Source organism: Heliconius melpomene, chromosome 21 (genome assembly GCF_056956725.1).
Source record: "Heliconius melpomene rosina isolate 202511_hmr_F chromosome 21, ASM5695672v1, whole genome shotgun sequence".
Taxonomy (NCBI): domain Eukaryota; kingdom Metazoa; phylum Arthropoda; class Insecta; order Lepidoptera; family Nymphalidae; genus Heliconius; species Heliconius melpomene.
In genome coordinates this window covers 10,686,479-10,709,716 of record NC_140409.1, presented here as the reverse complement: position 1 = coordinate 10,709,716, position 23,238 = coordinate 10,686,479, and the positions used below count along the sequence as shown (strand labels likewise).

At 38.8% G+C, this 23,238-nt stretch overlaps 2 protein-coding genes across 2 annotated transcripts in view; one reads left to right on the top strand and one right to left on the bottom strand.

Moving 5' to 3' along the window:
- LOC146527238 (putative cytochrome P450 305a1) overlaps nucleotides 1–23,238 on the bottom strand; it is a 49,895-nt gene that overhangs the window by 25,922 nt on the left and 735 nt on the right. Inside the window, exon 3 of the mRNA XM_085206298.1 lies at nucleotides 17,547–17,639. The gene's annotated coding sequence lies outside the window, so the exon portion shown is untranslated. The remainder of the gene's footprint in view (nucleotides 1–17,546; nucleotides 17,640–23,238) is intronic.
- On the top strand, nucleotides 14,659–22,557 carry LOC146527239 (uncharacterized). The gene is made up of 5 exons (XM_085206647.1): nucleotides 14,659–16,393; nucleotides 16,473–16,674; nucleotides 18,258–18,439; nucleotides 19,263–19,407; nucleotides 22,380–22,557. Exons 1-5 carry the CDS (start codon nucleotides 16,226–16,228, stop codon nucleotides 22,520–22,522), a joined length of 840 nt encoding a protein of 279 aa, XP_085062773.1. The 5' UTR covers nucleotides 14,659–16,225; the 3' UTR covers nucleotides 22,523–22,557.

The window sequence follows — 23,238 nt, the reverse complement described above, 5'->3', positions numbered from 1 at the left end:
GTTGGTTATTTTAATATGTTTGTTATACATTTCAAAAATTATATTTTAAATCTTTTTATTTGAAAAATGTTTAATTATTTCATATCTGTACGCGCACAAACAGAAAGGCAGACAGGCACACATACACAAATGTAAAAAATGTTTGTTTGTGTTTGTGTTTTAGTATCGTATAACTATAAGTTATACGATACTAAAACTTAAAAAAACACGGTTGTTTTGAAATCATAAACAGATACTTTAATTTTATTTTTACGTATATATTATTTAAGTGTATTCAAGAGAAATTGATTGGTTATTTTAGTATGGGTATTTATACTGTTATATATTTAATAACTCATTTTTATATAATCTTTTAAGATTTTATTTGATTTTGCTGAAAAATGTTTAATTATTTCATATCTACCTAGGTACCCACGCACGTCGAACGCGAATTTTCCTACGTAAACCCATTTCTCATGGAAATTCTGAGATAAAAAGTAGCCTATATCTTGCACCATAAAGATTTAACTTTTCCAGAGATTTGCCCGGAAACCAGGCAGGCAAAAGTATAAAAAAATTTTGTTAATGTTTTAGTATAGTGTTAATACTCGTAATTATATGCACTTAAAAACCAAGGTTGTTTTGAAATCACAGACAGACACTTCAATTTTATTTATATGTATATGTGCAGATTAAATTGTTCACTATACTTTTTTAATACTTTTGGGAAGGCATTTATTTAATTTTTATTAATTTATTATAATTATATTTGACATTTTGTTAGTTCTTATAATTTAGCTAAGCTAATTACCACCATTATGTTTTTATCACATTTTCCAGATCATTCATTTAGTTGGTTCTCTTCTTATAGAGATTTGGTTCTTATAGTTTAGATAGACTGCTATGATTATTTATCAGATGTTCCAGATCTTCTATTTTTATATGCCAATGGAAAATGTCTATCATGCTTTATACTTTTGCTACAGCGGCATTTCCTTATTTCTTATAGTTTAGTTCACAACACTCCAGTGTTGTGGTTGTTCATCAGATTTCCAGAACTGTTTTTTTTTATGCCAATCCAAAATATTTACTCGTACCACGCTCAAAAACTTTTGTTAAGGCAGCTTTCATTATTTATTACAATTTAGCTGGACCACTAGAGTTCTTCATAAGATGTGGAAGCCTTCAAAACCAAATATAGCCTATCCTACCCACAGCTACACAACAAAATAAGTTAAAGGAATAATTCATTTCATTTCTTTACTCAGAGAGAGACAAAAAGATGAGGTCTAATTAAAATTAGGTATATAGAGCAAAAAGTATTTTTTTGTACGATTGATGGTATTTTGTAAAAAAAGCTTTTAAAAAATTTAATGTTTTACAAAATAATACCGATAAATTTCATGATATTATGTTTTATCATTTTTTATTTTTTTATTTGTCATATTTTTTTAAAGTTGTGGAAGTCTTTAAATTCAACTTTGAATAATTTTTAAATGAGTCAAATTAGCAAAAATATACATTAGACCTTTTTCGTATTAGACCGTTTAATTTACTACAAGAATATATATGGGGCTTTATACCAATAATATTCGTTTAATCGCAATAAAATTTCAAATAATAAAAATAAAATTTCCCCTGTTATTTATATGGGAAATCGAAAATCGCAATGAGACACCATTCAATAAGGGCCGTTCTGTGCCTACAAGCAACTCCTCCAGATTGACACAATTCCATTGCATCCATAGTCCTTTTCACCTACACCTACTCCCTTTTACACGAGTTTGCTAACAGTAAATATTTTAAAATTGTTATTTTTTTAGCTTTACACTGTATTACGCATGCAGCAGGTTAAGCAGAGAAAGAAGAAAATATAAGAAGAAGAAGAAACTATAAAATTAAAATAAGCTAAAAAAGAATAGTATGTGGAGATTTATCATTAGATTTATCTGAGTAATTGAATTGAGTAAATCAGCTTCACGCTGTATTCCGCACACAGCAGGGTAGACAGAGGGAACCTAGTGTTAAGTCACTCCGTTCCCCACTTTCTGCAGATTACTTGAAATGAATAAACAAAAGAAGTAAAAGTAACTAAAGGATATTCTTAATATTAGAAAAAGTACCTAAAGTTTGCCGTACGCGCGTACTAAACATTTTTCTACATTAAATAATTAATATTTTTTGCGAATATATTATTCGAATTTCAAATAAAATCTCAAATGATTAAAATTACGTTATATATTAGGTGTATAACTGATGAGTTTAGATAACCGAAATGAGATAACCAAACATTCTTTCCCAAATATATTTAAATAACATTGAATAAAAAGTAGCGCTATGTAGCGCCACACCAAGAAATTAAACTTCTTTTTAAATTACACTTTGAACTCGAACTCTATTAGAAGAGAACCAAACAAAAGTATAAATTAATTATTATATTATTTGCATAATTATTATTTAGCAAATAATTACATAAACATTAACAGTATTTCGAAAATGTATGAAAATTTACATAAACATCAAAGTCATCTGCCCGTTTGCATCGGTCATACTGTGGCGCTCGGTAAACATATACCGTCGTGGACTTTTTTTAAACATTATTTAAAGGACAATATTTTTGTAAAACATTGTTTTTGTGTCTCATAAGGTTGAGTCGGCGCACGCCATGTATACGTTAAGCAATATATTAAAACAACAAACTTTGCAACAAACCGTTGCTTAGCAACGGTTGCATATCGACGGTTGTTATAGCAGAATAAATTGCATGTGAAATTAATAAGTATTTGAATATATTGACAATATTCATATATATATGAGAAAAAAAAGTAACCTTTGTTCATCTTAAAACCCTCGAGTATCTCTATATGAGTATTTAATCACAATAAATTAGCGGATTGGCCCTGATTTCGTAAGAGACGGACAGACAGACTGGGGAGGAAGGTTAATTTGCAAGGTGCTTGCTAATCCGTGATCCGAGGACAATGTCATGTCAAGTTATTAAATAATAAGAACAAATGTGAGAAATATGCAATAGAGGTATTTATTTACTTAATAGAAACGCTGCCTATTACGTAGTAATGTAAATATTAGAAAAAAAAAAACAATTTCAAAACATTACTTTTATATATGCACAAACTTAGAAAAGACTAAAAATAATAAAATTGTAAATTCAAAATTAATATGTGAATTTCCTGATACTTATATACCTACTTACTATTTAAAATACGTTATTTTTGCAGTCGGAACCAACATGGATACTTCTTTATTTATTGTTTTGCTTCTTCTTCAGTATATTTTGTAGATAATTATCTCTTAATGCAATTTTTTTCTTGAATGGTACTGACTTCAAGAATAGCGGATGTGATAAATTAATAAGTATATAAGTATCAATCTTCTTCCTCCTGGCATTAATCCCGGCTATTGCCAGAGTCTGCCAAGTATATAAGTATCAATGATTTTATATATTATTTTTAAATTTTCTTGACTTTGAAGTAATTAAAATATTATTTGGGATGTGACGATGCACAGCATCTGTGAGAGGGCGCTGTATACTTCCCTTTGATTATCCAATGATGTTCACTTCCGGTTGCTGTTTTGGACCAATCAGCGATTCGCCGGAAGTCACGTGGTCTCAGGTGGTAGGGCGCCGGAACGTATAAAAGGCGACACTACGCTTCTTACCTGATAGGTAAGGATCGGATCAGCCTGACTGTTACCTGCTTAGGATCAAGTACTCATCACTACCAGAAGAAGACCGGACCGAAGCAAGCTCACCCGAACCCGAGGACCACACCAAGAAGCTCTCACCTTATTTGTGACCAAATAAGGAGGAACTTCGCCCGCACTGGCCTGTGCGGAGGGGACCCCCTTCCCCTTGGACTCCCTGCCCGGACCGAGATGGGCAGAAGGGTTGTGAGGACAGTCAACTGCTGCCGCCTCCCGTGCTCATAGGAATGAGCAGCCACCAGCCGCCGCGTGCGGGGACACAAGCGTCCCCTGCTGCGGCCGCAGCCACCGCCGCAACCAGCGGCACCCGGCCCCCGCGCTCCACTGCGCTGTACGGCGTACCCGTGCAGGCAATGGACCATGGGACCACGTCGAGGGAGCCCTCTCTCTCCGCGGCGCAACCTGGCGCGCCGTGCCTCGCGGGATCGACGCCCGCACCAGCCGCCTCGCCTGCCCCAGGCCAGGCATCCAGGGCCGCACGCAGCGCCCACCGACACCAGGAGCAGAAGAAGCGCTCCCCCTCCGCGCCCCCCAGGGTGCTGGACGACGCCATGTCCCCGCAGTCATCACTGAATAGGGACATGGTAGCTTTGGCAGAACTCAAGCGCAATGGTGCGCTGAGTCGGGAGCTGATGGAGCACATGGCCATGTTCCTAAACGACCGTGCTCGAGCGTTGGACCAGACGCAGCCGCAGCCCATGTACCTGACACCGGTGCGCCGTCAGCGCACTGCAGAGTACGAAACCCCAGGCACTGGAAAGCGCCACTGCCCGGTGACCATCCAGGCCAGCCGGCCTGAATCAAGAAAACGCCCAGAGGGAGGCAGGGTCGGCAAGGACATGCCACTCCTCGTTCCTCCAACTACAGTTGCTTCCACGTCGGACCAGGCATCGGGTACCGTATCCACAGCGACCACCACTTCGAGCTCAACGTTCGCTGACGCGCTCCGGGCACCAGGCCCAAGCCGGGTGACACAGGATGCGCCAACCACTGTGACCTCTGTAACACCCAAGCCGCGCTATCCCCCGCTGATAGTGGAGAACATGCCAAATTGGGCGACTCATTTCCGGTCGCTCCACAACAAATTGGGACAAGCACCTAACGCGCGCCCCTTCGGCAGAGGGGTGCGTTTTACACCCAGCTCGGAGAATGAGTACCGCGTAATACAGCGGTACCTCTCCGAGCTCGAGAAGAGCGAGGCCATATCCTGGTTCTCCTATGCCCTCCCGGCGGAGAAAAGCAAGAAGGTAGCCATCAGGGGGCTACCCGTCACTACTACCCCGGAAGAAATAACCGATGCCCTGGCGGATCTCGGCTTCACTGCCGAATACGTGCGTCCAATTAAAGCGAGGAAGGGGAGGCCCGGGTGCATCTTCCTCGCCATCCTGAAGAACACCCCGGACCTGATACCTGGCATCTTCAGCGTGACGGAGTTGTTATTCATGCCAGGTATCAAAATAGAAGCCTGGAGGAGCAAGAGGGGCCCGGCGCAGTGTCACCGCTGCCAGGCATTCCGGCACTCCAGCCACGGGTGCCACCGGCGGCTGGCGTGCGTGAGGTGCGGCGAAGAGCACCTCGCGCGCGATTGCCCGAGGGCCCTCGATGTTCCCGCCACGTGCGCCAACTGTGGCGGCGCTCATCCCGCCAACTACTCAGCCTGCCCCCAATACAAGAGGGAGCTCCAGAACAAGAGGGCGGGCACAGTCGCCCTCACGAAAGAAGACTCCACCCGCAAACCCAGGACCTCAGCTCCCTTAGTCTCCTCCAACACGGTCGGAGCGGAGAATGCAGCCGCCACTCTCATGGCCCCCGCCAATCCCGCTACGGAGAAGGGTGGCAGAAGACTCAAGAAAAGGGGAGGGAAGAGGACAAAGAGACAAAAGGCCAGCGAGCCCCTCCCTCCCCTCGCTGCCTCCTTGAAGACTGCAGCCGCGGCCCCTGATGCCGCGCCTAGAACCACATCGGCCACAACCCGCCAGCCGACGCACGCTATCATCGTCAGGGCCATCGACACCCTCAAGGAAGTTCTCATTGCCTTGCAGGAGGGTCGTGACCCTGTCCAATGCGTGCTAAGCGGGATGAGCAACCTTCTCCTTCACGCCTGAGACCCCCCGCGTACTCTATTGGAACGCCGCAGGACTCCGCCGTCGCCTGCCCTTTCTCCGACACCTTCTACGCGACAACAGCGTTGACGTCGCGTTGATCAACGAGACGCACCTCCACCCAGCGCTCCCCTCCAACTTGCCGGGGTATCACGTCCTGCGGTTGGATGCGCCGGCAGAAAATCCATGGCGCGGGCTGCTGGTAGCCGTCCGCCGCAACCTCGTGTTCCACCAGCTGCCCAACCTCGACGCCCAGTCGTTCCAGTCTCTGGGCGTCGAGGTGCACATCGGCTCCAAAGCCATACGGATGTACGCCATTTACCGCCCCGGCGGAAACAACCGCCTACGAGTCAGCGAGGTGCACCAGTTGCTCGGTAGTTCCATCCCCACACTCGCGGCCGGGGATTGGAACGCCAAGCACCCCGCCTGGAGGTGCTGGACGACGTGCACAGCAGGACGCCGCCTACATCAAGACTCCATCAGACACCAATATGAAGTGATGGGCCCCGATGAACCGACCCACTTCGCCTTCGCCAGCGCACATCAGCCCACCACCATTGACCTGGTGGTGCAGAGAGGACTCGACACGATCGACCTCGAGACCCTCCCTGACGCCTTCGGGTCCGATCATCTGCCTGTCCTTGTAACACTTAGGGGCAGCCTGACACTGGCCAGAGGCCCACCTCCCGGACGGCGGATCTCTTGGGAGCGGTTCCAGGCCAACATCGGTGACCAGCAACTTCCTACCTCTGAGCCTATCGTCGACGCCGCGGACGTCGACCGCCTCGAGGCCAGGGTGACATCCGTCATCAAGGATGCCATGGAGGAAGCCTCAACCCCCGTCTCCACCCGCTCATTGCCTCCAGTCCCTGCACACATTCGTGCCCTCATCATGAAGAAGAGGCGGGTGCGAAAGGAGTGGCAACAGTCCAGGGACCCCGCCATCAAAACCCGACTGAACCGGCTCATCGAGCGCGTCCGCGAGGCGCTCATGGAGGCCGGCGCCGACGCCTGGGAACGCCGCATAGAGGAGGCGGACGAGGAGCAACCTTCTCTTAACCGCCTATGCCGCCAACTCACCAAAAAGAGGCCAGCAGTGCACCCTCTGTCTCACCCGGACGGCTCTCTTCGCTATCCCGCGGCGGAGAGAGCGGAGATCCTGGCCACACACCTGGCCTCCACGTTTCACGCCCCCTGCCACCTCCTCCCTTCTTCACTCCGACGGCCGTCTCAAAGGCGATCAAGAGACTGAAGTTGAAGAAGGCGCCCGGACCTGACGGCATCACCAATGGCGCGCTCCGCCATCTCCCTCCTAGGATCGTCGCCGCACTGACCAGGCTCTTCAACGCCAGTCTACGCCTGGGATACTTCCCCCAGGCGTGGAAAAAGGGCCTGGTCATTATGCTGCCCAAGGCGAGGAAGAACCCGAGAGACCCGGACAGCTACCGACCGATCACCCTCCTCAGCGCGGTTGGAAAGCTCTTCGAGAAACTGTTGCTGCCGCTCATACAGACGCACTTCCAGCCGCGCAATGAACAATTCGGGTTCCGCAGCGACCATTCTACCACGCTGCAGGTGGCCAGAGTCGTACACTTCGCGGCCACGGCTGCCAATAAGAAGGAGTTTGCCGCAGCAGCCTTCCTAGACGTGTCACGCGCGTTTGACCGCGTGTGGCACCCGGGGTTGCTGCACAAGGTGCTACGAGCAGGCATCCCCCACCACGTCGCCACAATCCTGGCGAGCTATCTCTCCGGCAGGACGTTCAGCGTTAGGGTGGAGAGTGAGATCTCGTCCAGCCACCCTATCGCCGCAGGCGTCCCCCAAGGCAGCATTTTATCGCCCGCCCTATACGCCTTGTACACCGACGACATCCCGACGCATCAGGACGCAACTCTGGCACTCTACGCAGATGATATTGCCCTGTACACGAAGTCGATCAAACCCCATCACGCAGCCGTGAAGCTCCAGCGCGCCCTCGACCTGCTGCCGGACTGGCTGGCGGAGTGGAGGCTCGCGCTCAACATCGCCAAAACCCAAGCGATCAGCTTTGGGTCCCACCACAAACTGCCTCCTCCGCTGAGCCTGCAGGGCCAGCAGGTCCCATGGAGCAGCCGAGCCACCTATCTGGGCGTGGTGATCGACCGAAGACTAACCATGGCAGGGCAAGTCAAGAAGGCAGCCAGCGCGGCCAAAATCGCGCTCTCCTTGTTGCGTCCACTATTCTGATCAAGACTCCCTCTACGAACGAAGTTGTCGCTGTACAAGGCGTACGTCAGGCCGCACTTGTCCTACGCTGGCCCGGCGTGGTACGCGCTCATCAGCGAAACCCAGAAGAAGATCCTGCAGGTGGTCCAAAACGCTGCCCTCAGGCGCGTTACCCAGGCTCCCTACTTCGTCAGGAACGCTACCCTACAGCGTGACCTGCGGTTAGAGAGTCTGGAGGATCACATCGGCCGGCTCGCGAGCAACGCGTATCGCCGCGCCGATGCTTCGGACCACCTGCACCTACGCAACATCGCCCCGCTCCACACTCGACCGCCGGATGCCGCCAAACGCCTGCCGAGGGATATCATCCCCCCCTCCCCCTCAGCCCCCGACTCCTGAGCAGCCTCCTCGGTCGCTGGTCGCCTAGCTGGGCCTCCCTTGGGGCAACCAAGGGTCTCACTCGGCTGGGCTGACCGCCCAGGTGGCAAACGCTCATCCCCCCCCTACACCCCAACAAGCCTCCAATACCCAGTGCCTGCCTCGGCAGCCACAACCCCACCGGGCCTAGTGCCCACTCCAACGACGTGGCCATCGTAATGGCCACCGCAAGAGACCACGGTCAGAGGGCTGTTGCCTGCAACCGTTTCCCAGCGCCACGGCGCCGGAGGAAAGAACTTCCACTACCTGATAGCGTCGTTATTTCCCATCAGAGTAACATTGTTTAAAAGTGAAAGTGCTGTGGTAAGTGTTGGAGGTGGAATTTCTTCACATCGTGAACCGGATTTCTACATCGGGCCTACTCCTGGGAAGGCCTCCAGCAAAGATGTTCATCCTCATCAGAGAATTTGTTTTTGTGAAAATCAAAGGTAAAAAATGGACAACGGGTGAGTCATTTGAACCTCTTGTTTAACAAGTATCTACATGCATGTAATTCTGTTCTATTGCTTGGTATCATATATACCAATACAGTAGTGGATTCTGAGCTTCACCGAACACGGCTGTGTTATAACCTACAATAAGGTTAGGTTAGGTTATCTCAGATTTTCAGCAGTTATGGCCCAATTTTATTCAGTTAACGGGCATTGCAAAAAGCAAGAGGACTCATCGCTTGTTTCACGCTCTTGGGAACGTTCTCAGCATAATATCATGCGATGTAAACGGAGTTTACTAAATAAATCGGTTTTCACCGAGTTTACTTAGTTGTATATTATCTATTAATATACTACCTTCGTTTCAATGCGATAAATTCGTTAGGAGCGTATCCTGAGCGAGTTATCAAATATATATATAAAAAAAAAAAAATAAAACTGTTCTCATCATATATATCAGGGAAGCAGATTATTTAATAGTTGCTAGTTGTCAAAACTAGATGGCGTTGCCCGTCACTCTCACGTGACACTGATCGACGACAATCGGAAGTGGGATCGGAACAAGCTCCGGTCCCAACCACCTTATTCTCCGACATATATATAAAAAGTCCGTCTATTTTTAGATAATCTTTTTTATTTATTTGTAATAGAATAATTACTAACGTTGTTGAAATGTTCGGGAGCGTATCCTAAGCGAGTTAACGAATAACAATGGATATATCTGTGTGAGTTTCTTTTAGCTTCTTTTGACAATTGCAAGCGAATACTCGGAAGATTCTACCCAGTCACCTTATCTTAGTTGCCTTAAGGGGGACTCGGACTATTACTTGACATAAGGTATGTCCAATTATTTAAAGTGCATTTATCCGTACATTAGAATTTTAAAAATCTCGGTACTATTTTAATTGGGAATGCTCTCAATTGTACGGGAGGGGGGCAGTTATAAGGAGGCTGCCTCTGAGCGTATCGGAGGCAGTGGCTGATGGTTTGGGCTCCGTAGGCCCTTCCCGGTTTAATCGCGGGAATGCATCTAGCCATCTACCTCCATGCCACCAATAATCCTTTTCCAAGATTATTTGAAGCAGTTAGACCTTCGTCAACCCTACATGCATCAAAATTGAGAAGCATGCGTTGAGTATAAAACTCTTTTCGACTTAATAAGGAGCATTCTCCATATTATCTCTGGCTTTATCCAATAAGAATTTTCAAGCGGTTCGAGAAAGCAAGAATAGAAAATAGTTCGACTCACGTTCGACAACTGATAAAGCAAACCAATAGGAAATTTTGTAATAGATAACGAAAGGTTTATCAAAAAAGAATAAAAAGTTCGATATATGGATTGTTAAGTAATGGATAAAAAGAAACAATGTGTCTAAAACTAAATTAAAGTCCACATAAGTATTATAAAAAGTCACCGAAGGTTTCTTCGGCTAATTTGGCATTATCCTCGTGCCAGTGAGTGCACATCCCCATGAGTACCTCGGCAAAAGTATTTAATACCTGACGTACTATATATTAGAAACTGTCTATACCTGTTGTGTATCGCAGTAACCATCAGAATTGAAGCTGATGTAGTATAAGAAATCTGTAATCCAGCAGAAAATGCGGAGGCAATACATAGGTTAATATTTGGAAGAAGTAAAAATTTGCATCTAAATAGAAGGAAATGTTGGTAAGAAGCAGGAGAAAGTGGAAAAGAAAGCAGTTAAATAATTCAGAAGGCAAATCAAGACGAAATTAGTCTCCAAGAATTACAGACGACAACCTTTTATTACTAAGTTGTTGGATACCATAAAGTATGATACACAATAATATTGCAAAAAGACTATCAAGAAGTTTCATTAATTTTTTGTAACTTTGGTTCCAGAGCTGGGAAAAGTTAATGAAAATAATATCTTCATGGAACATGAGGGCTGTGTAAAGGTAGTTGTGCTAATTATTACTGTCAACAGTCTTGTTATATGATGTCTGCATATAGACCTTGGGCGATATCCGCGTGCGTAACGTAGGTATTCCGCTGCTTATTGCCTTGAGTTTTGCATAATCTGAACCTGGCTAGCGAGGTGTACACGTAGTCGCAACTCCAATATGGCGGAGAGCATGTTGGATATCTACGACATCAAGTCCGGGGAAATCGGACGTTTGAATTGAGTACATCTGTATTTAAATCGTATAAATTTTGACACTGTAAAGTTACTTCTAAAGGCGAATTTCAGAGGGTGAACTATTGTAGTTCTAAAATACAGCTAAGAAGCGATAATTGAAATATTATAAAATTGATAACTTTATATGTCAATGTATAGTAGTATCAATTACTTATAACTTTATTACACTTCGAAGAATGATATAAGCATTAGTCGGCCTAAATTTTGGTTGAAAAACTAATGAGCTTATAAACTCACATTTTCTAAAGCGTCGTATGTCAAGTCCAGTTTTCTTCAAAACTGTACCTAAGTAGCAGATAGGACATTCACATCATGAATTGTCGGTCGGGTCGCGGTTCTGGTGAGTATTCATTGATGCTTTTATGAAGTTATAATACTCAAAGTGTGTGATGATGGACTCAAATCTTAAATTTTACAAAGGTGTTCAAAGGTTTGACCAGATTAACTCTAAATTGGAAAAATTGGAACATATTATTGGGCTGAGTACATAGTATTTTGTAAAGCATTCTATTAAATGCTCTAGTGTTACTAATATGTTGTACTAATGGCATCAATTACAAGGTAAAAATTAACTCGGGTAACTACTTCATCATCATCATCATCATCAGTCTGTCCTCGTCCACTGCTGGACGTGGGCCTCTTCAATGGCGCTCCGCTGGGCTCAATCTTCGGCTCTCTGCATCCGGACGTTGCCGCCACTTTGCGGACATCGTCACCCCATCTAGCGGGAAGACGTCCTACATTACGCTTGCCAAGGCGTGGTATCCACTCTAGAACGCGTCTCTACTTACTATAAATTTATTATAGTTGTTGTATGGAGTTGGCCGGTTCTATCTAGGACCTGCTGTCTGAGCCGGATTTAATTTTCAATAGACCGGACGACATTTTCATGGGCATTTCGATCCTGCTCGTACTTCTAATATCATATTTCGTTTAGAAATATTTCGGTGAAACAGGTGAGACCTGTTGAAAATTACGCTCTAGAGACGGTGGTGTCATCCTAAGAAAAATGTTTTTCTAGGTTCTACATTAAGAATCTAGCTAGACCACCGGAAACAGGCTACAAAAGGTAACAATTTTGTGTAATTTAGAGGGGAGGCTACGCAAGGGCTTCAGGAATAATAATCGATACTTATATAAACAGGTTAGTAAATTATTATCAAAAGAAGTGAGCACGTCTAGCCTTATTATTTAGACGGTTATGAGAGCTTCCTTTCCTACTCATGCTTATCAGCGAGTTGCGAAACATCTTCTAAAATTTGCTTGTAAGCAGATTATAAGTAAATCTAATAATTGAAGTTAGATTGTTTTGGCTCAGCTTCCGACAGAGCGATTATTAATTGAATTAAAAAATTAAGCAATTTACAATTCTTTGTTTGCTTATAAATAAAACAATGTTACTCATGTTTTTTGTGGTTTTACAGATCAATTTATCTGAATGTATCAGAATCAATTTATACAATCATTCTGATTTAGATCACATAGCGTCGTACGTGGTCACCAGGAGTTATAAACACGTCTCTCACAGATGCTGTGCATCGTCACATCCCAAATAATAGTACAAGTTTTACATAACAATAAAACTTGTATTATTGTGGAGAGACGATGCACAGCATCATTTTAAGGCTCCTGGTGAGAATCTGCTATGAGGTAAGAAGCGTAGTGTCGCCTTTTATACGTTCCGGCGCCCTACCACCTGAGACCACGTGACTTCCGGCGAATCGCTGATTGGTCCAAAACAGCAACCGGAAGTGAACATCATTGGATAATCAAAGGGAAGTATACAGCGCCCTCTCACAGATGCTGTGCATCGTCTCTCCACAATAATACAAGTTTTATTGTTATGTAAAACTTGTACTATTATTTTCTACGATTTAGTTTTTGTTCAAGGTTGTATAAATACGTAAGTATAGTTTTATTGTTTTTATAAAAATTATTTTATTTTTTAGTTTTAATTAAAAAATATTATTTATTATTGTTAGAAACACTAATTATAAAAATAGGTATAATAATTATCAGCCCGTGTTCTTGTCTTATAATAATAATATTAATATACTAATATTACGACAGAAATTTTTGAAAATCATGATTACTTATTAGTTGAATTGAAATAGAATAACGAGCCAAGTGCATTACATGATATATACCTAAGTCGTTTCGGAATGTTGACTGTAGAAAAATGTTACTTTTAATCATTTATCTTTTACCAATTATGAAAAAAACGTATAACTTATATCTCTATCGACTGTTTCAGTTTGTCTTTATTTTTTATTGAGGCATTAATACAACTTCTTTTAGAGGTTACACTTGTAAGTGTAACGATTCCTCCCTTTTCCGTTCGAAGTTAATCAAATACTAAATATATTATTTCGGTTCTGTAAATGCCATTATTTTTATGTTATTTAAAAATAATATAAAGCAGAGAGAGTTTGTTTGATCTCTGGATCTATTGGTCGGATTTTTATTTTGTAAGTAAGTTATATTTCTCAGGTAAAGGCTATGAAACATTACTGTGTTATTTTTAGTTAGTCTTAAGTAACGAAATAATAATTTGTATAAACGCCATCGAAGCTATGTTATGATATGTTATGTCTCTCTATCGGTCTGGCTAATTTTACTCATAATCCGAGTTTTCTTTGCGTGAGTGCCTAGATAAATATGAAATAACTAAACATTTTTCTATTAAATAGAAAATTAATTGCAAGCAAAATCAAATAAAATTAGGATTTATTAAGTGTAGAACTAGCGACCAACCGAAGTTCCGGTTGCGGTTTTGATTTCGAAGCGTAGGCTCACTTTACTATTCCATATATACATATCCACGAATAATAAAATCAGCCGATCCGATGTATTTATTATTCATCATAAATAATTAATATAGTAATAACAATAATTGAAGTGTGTGATTTAATTATTATCGTTTCTATATTATATTTTATAATTTATCAGATTTAATAAATAATAGTTACGTACTTAGTATTTTTTTTTAATAAATATAATATCATCAAAATGAAGACGTGTTTATATTATTATCAATTAATAATTAATTAGAATAGAAAAGAAAAAACTTTATTGCACACAGAAATACAGATAACAGAAAAAAAACAATATAAGTTTATAAAATGTATGCAAAGCAATCTCTTACAGGCAACCCTTGTAAAATAAAGGACTAAAAATTCAACAAAGAAAGGGAATAATATTATAGTGCACAATTATCCATACCTATATTATAAATTCGAAAGTAACTCTGTCTGTCTGTCTGTCTTTTACGCAATCAAGGCCAAACCGCTAATTTAATTGTGATAAAATACTCATACAGAGATACTTTAGGGTCTCGGGATGAACATAGGATACTTTTTTTTCTCTTATTTGTAATATTTTCGATATATACCAATAAATTAAAATACTTATTAATTTGACATGCAATTTATTCCGCCATGTTAATAACAAATAAACAGTTGCTAAGCAACGATTTGCAAAGTTTGTTGTTAGAAAACGTCACTCAAGATAAGTTTGCTTAACGCACCTCTCTATTGAAAACTGAACATAATTTCATAAATATATTTAACAAATATCTATATAGTTCAAGCGGACGTAGCCGCTTTCGGGTCCACTAGTATTAAATAAAATACAGTAATAAAATAGATATATATATACTTAGGAGACTTCCGTGCTACAAATGTCAACTGTCAAATATAGTACTGCAATGTGTCAATGTCTTCAAAGGTTTCTAGTTATTTAAACTTCAGTTTATAGTTATTTTGATTTTTAATAAATAAGATTGTATTTGTAACAATAGTGTTGTATAGTTTTCTTTTGATATTTCACTTCTGAAACCTAATTATATATACATACTATACTAATTAATTCCAAATTATAAAAATAAAATTATTTATAACAAGTGCAAGTATTGTAGATATCTTGTGTGGGGAGATTTTCGTTGAATACTCGTAAGTACAACTGGCTCACCAGTTTCAAGTCGCTCAGCGTGTGATGGATAGTATCTCTGAAGGATCGAATTCAAAATGAAGTTATCTGTCAGAGAACCAATGTTGTCGACATAACCTAAAGGATTAGCAGGCTGAAGTGGGCCTGAATGGGCTGGTCACATTTCCCGCAGAACCGATGATCGTTGGAGTAAGCGCGATCTAGAGTGGAGACCACGACTCGGCAAACGTAATGTAGGACGTCCTCCAGCTAGATGGGGGGACGATATTAACAAAGTGGCGGGCAACGGCTGGATGCGAAGAGCTGAAGATCCAGCTCAGTGGCGTGCCAGTAGAGATGGGGCCTATATCCAGCAGAACGAGGACAAGCTGATGTTGATGATGACACGTCTCAAAAACTAAATGTACTTCCCTTTTAATAGCATCTACAATTTCAGAGATGATAAGAGTAAGCACGTGATCAGTTTTTGTCTTTTTTGAACAAAAGTTATTTCAGATTAAACTTAAAAGCCTTAGTGGTACTATTTATTTGATACGATGATACAGATTCAAAGATATTGAATATTTTTAACGTTTTTAAAGTAAGGATAGAAAAATATTTCTTGAAAGATAAATAAAAATGATAAGCATTTCAACGTGGCGGATTATTTATTATGCGTATATATTTTTGTACATGTACATTACATTATTTTATCTCTTCATCACTTTAAACTTAGTTAAATATGTTGATATCGATGCAATTCTTTGAGTGTTTTCAAAAACCGCTAACAAAAAAATGCCACAGCATTTTGTTCTGCAGCGTAATCAATTGAAAATGACGACTTGAGACAAAATGTTAACGTTTTTAAATTTTGTAACCGTAACCTCGTATCTGAAAAAGATTTAATAAAAAAATACTTATTGCTTAAAAACGATAAAACTAAGGACTGTGCAATATAGAGTGAAAATAGTAAGTAATGACCACCTCTATCGACTATTTCGTATTTTATTTAATAAAACTATTATGTGGGAGCTTTCCCAAAGAACAGAGAGAACTTGAACAGTAAAACGTATGTAGACACCTGTTCTTGCTGTCAACAATCCTATACCTACAGCTCGTCCTCAGTCTTTTGCATTCAGCATAATTCATAAAGTGAAGCCTTTTTTAATTACTACTTAAAACAAAAAACTTAAAATTTTAAAAATCTATAGAAATCCAGTAAGGCATGATATAATTATACTTATGTCAAAATATGGATATTCCTAATATTTCAAAATTTACAAAAGGAGAAAAATGTATTTTTGCTCACCTAGTATTCACATTTGCCCTTATATTGACTATGGTGATAATATATTTAATTCATTTATATATAGTAGAACATGATTTGAAAGAAATTTTCATCACTAGAAGGTCTTTTTTGGTAAATAAGGGTAGGTAAAAATAAGCAATATTTTTAAGAATGTTTACCTACTTTCTATATGTAGATATTATGATGATAGCGATTTACAGAACGTCCTATGATGGAATATTCACCTATTGGAATAGTATTATTTAATCAAAGCTCCGTAAAAATTATTTGTAATACAATATTAATATCCTGGCGGTGGTCGCTTGCACCAGCGCATTGTTTAGCGATGCGATCCGATCCTGATTTGTCACATTTACTCAGTGCATGGAAAGTTCGGTATCTTCATAACTCGGGTAAGTATACAAAATACCAAATACAATATACCTACTGCTAAAAATCTGTCTTGATAATATTTCGTATACAAAATGTATTAGCTAAGTACTTAAGTAGGTTTTTTTATAAAATTAATTAGAAACAGAGATCAATTGAATCGTTGTGGCACGAGGGCATAAGGGTGTAACTGTAAACGCAACAGGTTGTGGGTTCGATTCCCACTCGAGGAAAATTAAATCTCTATATATAATAAAACAGTAAAAATATTTTGTCTATACATGTACAGTATTTTTGACCGAAATTGATTGAGGGACACTTAAAAAGAATAATGGAAAGCAAAAATATATTTTTTTAATTTCTGTCTGTATGTCTGTACGATCTCCGAAAGTACTGAACCGATTTACTTAAAACCAATTGCTTTGTTTTAACTCAACTATCTATCTATCATATAAAGTTTGTTTCATCAAAATCCGTTCATTAAAAAAAAGTTATTGGGTTTGAATGAACTCAACCCATTTGATCGCATACAACGTAGAGCCGTTCGAATCATTAAGGACCCAATGAGCTGTGAAAGGCTTGACACTTTGGCTCTGCGTAGAGACGTCTCCTCGCTGTGCATTCTCTATCGCATTTATCATGGTGAGTATTCTGAGGAACTGTTTGACCTGTTACCTGCCGCCAAATTTTTTAACCGCACAGTACGTCACAAACTTGAATATTATCCATACCACCTGGATACGTGGCACTCCACTACTCTGCGGTTTCGTAGAAATTTCCTTCCACGCGCCACTTAATTGTGGAATGGCCTACCCGCGACAGTGTTTCCTGGTCGGTACGATATGGGTACCTTCAAAAAGCGCATCTATTTCGACCTCAAAGGCCAGCAACGCACCTGTGGCTCCTCTGGTGCTGCACGGGGTCGTAGCCGGCGATGATCACCATCAGGTGACCGCGTGGTGAAAAAAAACTCAAGGCATGAGTTTGTCTGCAAATATATGACAATCTATATCTATACTTGTAATAAATCTATATTTGTTTGTGATAAATCTATATAATAAGAGTATATAATAAGCAAGAATAGCAAAGCACGGCGTTGAGTTCCATCACTCAACACGCAACACCTCCAAAATTCGGCGGCAAGGACCGGAGTGTGTTATCAATAGGCTCCATCTGCCTACCCGGGACATAGGGTGAAGCTGAAAAACATTAAAAAGAGAAAAATAACACTAAGGATAGGGATTAAGGTAAAAACCCCTGTCATGCATTGCGGGGGTTCCGTACCAATTTTATGATTGTTTAATGTATTCTTTCTGTGATAAATAATAAATTTCTTATTAAAATATGTATTATTAATATACACTGTAAGCTATAGACAGGCAAAGAAAATGATCCTACAAGGGTTCCGTGGTTTTTTCCTTTTCTTTTAATGAAATTCTTAAACATAAAAGTGCCTATATTTTATAATTTTTTTATGAAAAATATAATTATTTAGATTACATTAAGGATATTATGTGATCATTTTCATACACTATAAATAGGAACCTATACTTAACATGTTATAGCTTTTAAAATTTAATATGTAAATTATAATTTCATAATACAGATAAAAATGTACAAAGGAGTCTCATACATCCGCATTTCGACAGTGATACATTTGCAAACAACATCGGATTGTTCCGGCATGATTCTATACATGGTTTACAGGAATATAGAAGTATGTACCTAACTGCTGCCTGCATATATATTTTCAATATTAACAAACTATTCAGTATCGGCCTTACTCATGTAAGTTAAGACGTAACTAATAGTTATCAACAATAATAAAGGTATTTCGATATAAAAAATAATTACACATAAGTAATTCAACATTTACGAATCTGTTCTGTTTGGTAAATACGCTAACAATTTATAAGCTTCACGAATCTCCTACATATTATTGTTCTAAATCATATATACTTAATACAAATAAAAAGAATCTTTTGTCAAAACCACTCTAATTTCCTCTTTTCGTATGATCTAGAACAGTTGCAATTTGCAATTGTAAATTGGCAAATCTCAGAGCCAGAGCAGGAAAATGCAAAAACAAATAAAGTATAATGACTTCCCCAACTAAGAATAGAAATAACAATAACAGCGATAAGCCTAATGCTGCCCTCCAACTGCACCGCATTAACTTCTATAAAATCTCAATCAATTAAACAAATTAGCAACTCCAAAAAACATATAGGTACATAATTGTATAAATACCCACAGTCTTGGATTCCAAAGAAGTTGTATTGGATGAAATATACATTGCGAATTGGAATGATAAAGGACACAATGGTAATAATAATACTTAAAAATGTCTTAATAGTGTTTACAAATTTCAGCTTCACACTATATTCACCTTATAGCAGAAATAAGAAGGCGGAGGGAAATCTTGCCCGGAGTGGCTGTTTGATGTGAAAATAACTCATTCCGCTGAGAGGGGATTGAGCCTATAGCCATAGCATTTTCAATCCACCTTTGGAAAAGCATAGAATCCACCTTCATTCCTTCACTAATTATAATCACATGAGTACTTATAGGTTATAAACTCAATACTCTTATAATTTAAAATAATAAATAGTATATTTCAGACTACAGTAATTTAGAAACATATTCAGTTGTGTTAATAGAAGAAAAAATATGTATGATATATTTGACATCAATACTTGATATGAGACAATATGAGTTCTGTGTTAAGTTAAAAGATAAAACTAATATCTCATTGGGTGAGCATATCTTTATGAGTAATAATACAAATTACCAATAAATAAAATCATACAACTATTTTTACAGGATTTGGTGTTTTGTTTTACAACAATAATTTTATTATTTATTTTGTTTGAAAAAGAACATTTTCATTTTAGGGTTTTTTTTATTGTATTAGGCTTTTATAAAGTAGTTAAAACTGTGATTACATTAAAAGTGGTGCTGACAAAAACACTCCGTATAATAAAAAAAAAGTTCTTAAATTTGATTCTATTTATGATAAGATTAACCTACAATTCACTATTGCAAATGTTTCCAAAAATATAATAGTTATGGGGGATTTTAATGGACAGATTGGAAAACAAAAAAGTGGAGAAGAATATACTATAGGAAACCATGGATTTGGCAACAGAAGTAAAAATGGCTCACGATTAGTTTCCTTTGCTATTGAAAATAAATTAAGCATCCTAAACAGTTTTTACAAAAAGAAAATATCAAAGAAATGGACATGGATTTCTCCTAATGGGCGGTATAAAAATGAGATCGACTATGTTATGTCTAACGATGTAAAAGTTTTTGAAGACCTGTCTATTTTAAGCAACTTTAATTTTAACACAGATCATAGAATGGTAAGAGCAAAACTCTCAGGGACATGTGCTAAAAAAGCACGACAATTTCACAACAATATGAAAGCCATCAAATGCACTGGTAACATTAATATACTTCTAAACAACCTCGAAACCTCCTTGCAAGCAGTGGAAAATGGAAAAGAAAATATATCGACTCAAGATAAATACACCAGATTGATCAAACAACTAAAATCAGAAACAAAGAAAGTAAACATGACAAGTAAGATAGCGACATCATGTATAAGTAAGCAATTATTACAAGAACGGAAGGAACTATTACAAGGGAAAAACAAAAATTATTATAATCGCCACAAGATAGCAGAATTAAGCAAAAAGATAAACGAACAACTTAGAAAAGAACGAAAAACAAAAAGATTAGCGACATTAAAGAGACATATAGAAAAAACAGGAGGAATAAAGAAGGCGCTAAAAGAAATGAATTACAAAAAGGACTGGATTCTACATATGAAAAATAAAAATAGTAAAACAACAAACAATAGACCAGAAATACTACAAATTGCTACAGAATACTACCAAAATTTATATCAAAGCCATAATGGAGAACACGTAATAAAGGAAGATACGTCATTAAATGAAGAGGAGATTACACCAATTTTAAAGGAAGAAACAATAAAATCTATTCAAACACAAAAATTAGATAAGGCACCAGGATCAGATTTAATCACAAATGAACTACTAAAAACTGCATTACCAGTGTTAGCATCAAGACTTACAGAACTGTTCAACGAGATTCTCCAAACGGAAACCATCCCGGAAGATTGGACTAAATCCACAATCATACTGCTTCATAAGAAAGGTGACAAGGACGATATAGGAAACTACAGGCCGATCAGTCTAATGTCCAATATTTATAAAATATTCTCAAAAATAATACTTAAAAGAATTACTAACACATTAGATTTAAATCAACCTAAAGAACAAGCTGGTTTCCGTAGTAAATTCTCAACTATAGATCACATTCACACGCTAAGACAAATACTACAGAAATACAGAGAATATAATAAAACGTATTACATAGGGTTTGTTGATTTTAACAAAGCATTCGATACATTGAAGCACGAGTATATTTGGGATGCTTTGAAAAAGCAAGGAGTGCAAGAAAAATACATACGAATAATTAAAAACGTCTATACAGCGAGCACTGCACAAGTCCAACTTAAATCTATGGGCAAAGAATTTCCTATAAGAAGGGGTGTACGCCAAGGAGACCCTATATCTCCCAAATTATTTTCAGCAGTGCTGGAGATGATCTTCAGAAACCTAAACTGGACCAAAAGAGGCCTAAATATAAATGGCGAAAATCTAAACAATCTACGTTTTGCAGATGATTTGATTTTGTTCTCAGAGGACGCTGGAACTCTGGGGTTAATGCTTCAGCAACTATCTGATGAAAGTGCTAAGGCAGGACTGACAATGAATCTAATTAAAACCAAAATTATGACGAACGCCCAACAAACAGTAACTAATGAAAAAATAATAGTAAATAACGAAAGTATAGAATATGTAAAAGAATATATATATTTGGGCCAACTGATATCTACAGATAATTGCATGAAAAAGGAATTAGAACGAAGAATAACGAATTCTTGGAAACGATTTTGGTCTCTGAGGGAAATAATGAAGGATAAAGATATGCCAATGAAAGGAAAAAAGAAAATATTTGAAATATGCATTATGCCATGCTTACTATACGGTTGCCAGACATGGGCGTTGACAGAAGCACAAGAAAGCAAATTAAAAGTCTGCCAAAATGCAATGGAACGGAGTGTATTAGGTATAAAAAGGAAAGACAGAGTAAACTTACGAGAAATTAAAAAGAAAACAAGTTTTAAAAATGTACACACAACTTACAGACAGCTTAAATGGCGTTGGACGGGACATATGTTAAGGGAAAGTAAAGAAAAATGGACAAAGTTAGTAACCGAATGGTACCCAAGAAACAGCAAAAGAAATAAAGGCAGACAATCAAAAAGATGGGAAGATGACATCAAAAAAATAGCTGGTCCAGTATGGACCCGTCTAGCAAAAGACAGGAAAATATGGAACTCTTTAGAGGAGGCCTTTGTCGACAGACAAGCTGTTTCACACAAATATCTAGTTGCCGATGAATAAACAAAAAAAAAAAAAAAAAACAAACAAATAAAATTAATTACATTATTATTATTGAAAAAATATTGATATTAATTATTAAAAATCAATTTAGTTTATAGATTAAATTTAAATTTTATTATGATAAGATTAATCAAAATGTAGTAGTGGATATGATGAAAAACAATAAGTTTGTTATTTAATTATGTTTAAAATATATCAAGGACAAAAAAAAGAATAATAATAATTTTCAGGAGTTGGAGCAGCAATCCTAAATTTAAGAGATAAGCAAATTATTGGCTTTTTTACTTGGGGTGAACAAACACCACAGTTATTACCAATGGTTATTTTAAACATAACACATTATAAGAAATGGTTAAATACAGTTTTGTTGTAATTTATTTATAAATAAAATGTTTATACAGAAAAGAAGTTACTATTGTTTAAATTTTCAATAACCTTGGAATCCTATAATATAATATAGAAAAACTGAGAAATCATATTATATAATTCACAAATTAGCCAATTTTCAGATTTTGAACTTCTAGCCCGTTAAGATTTTGTCACATCTCAATTGTCAGTTCCTTTTTTTGTTGGAATTGCATAAGAAATTGTTTTTGGACACATTTCTAATCAAAGCTCAATCATGTATACTTATCAAGGCTGGAAAATATGCATTATTTACCTTTTTACTCTCTGTAAAGGTAGGCACTAACCTAACCTAATGGTTATTTGATATATATGATTACAGTTTTTTATTATTTTAATCTGTAATCATATATATCAATACTAGCGGCCCACTCGCGGTTTCACACGCGTGAACTATGTTATTATTAATTTCTGTCTCCATGACTATGTCCTAGTGACATCTATGCAAAATTTGAGACTCCTAGCATTTGTAGTAACGAAGTTTCATACAAACTTTCAATCCCCAAAAACAACCCCTTAGAAGTCGAATATTGCAAATTCCTGTCTTAGCGAGCACCTACGTCCTATAAGTAACTAATATGCAAAATTTGAGATTCCTAGCACTTGTAGTTTCTGAGATTTCGTGATGAGTGAGTGACCTTTGGATTTTATATATATAGATGAGTTGTTTTTCTATTTTAATTG

Excerpts from the sequence above, each read along its gene's own strand:
- LOC146527239 (XM_085206647.1), top strand. The coding sequence starts at position 16,226 with ATGGATATTCCTAATATTTCAAAATTTACAAAAGGAGAAAAATGTATT. Across the intron at positions 16,394-16,472 it reads TCACTAGAAGGTCTTTTTTG|CGATTTACAGAACGTCCTAT; the intron begins GTAAATAAGGGT and ends TTATGATGATAG. Across the intron at positions 16,675-18,257 it reads TCGGTATCTTCATAACTCGG|ATAAAAATGTACAAAGGAGT; the intron begins GTAAGTATACAA and ends TTCATAATACAG.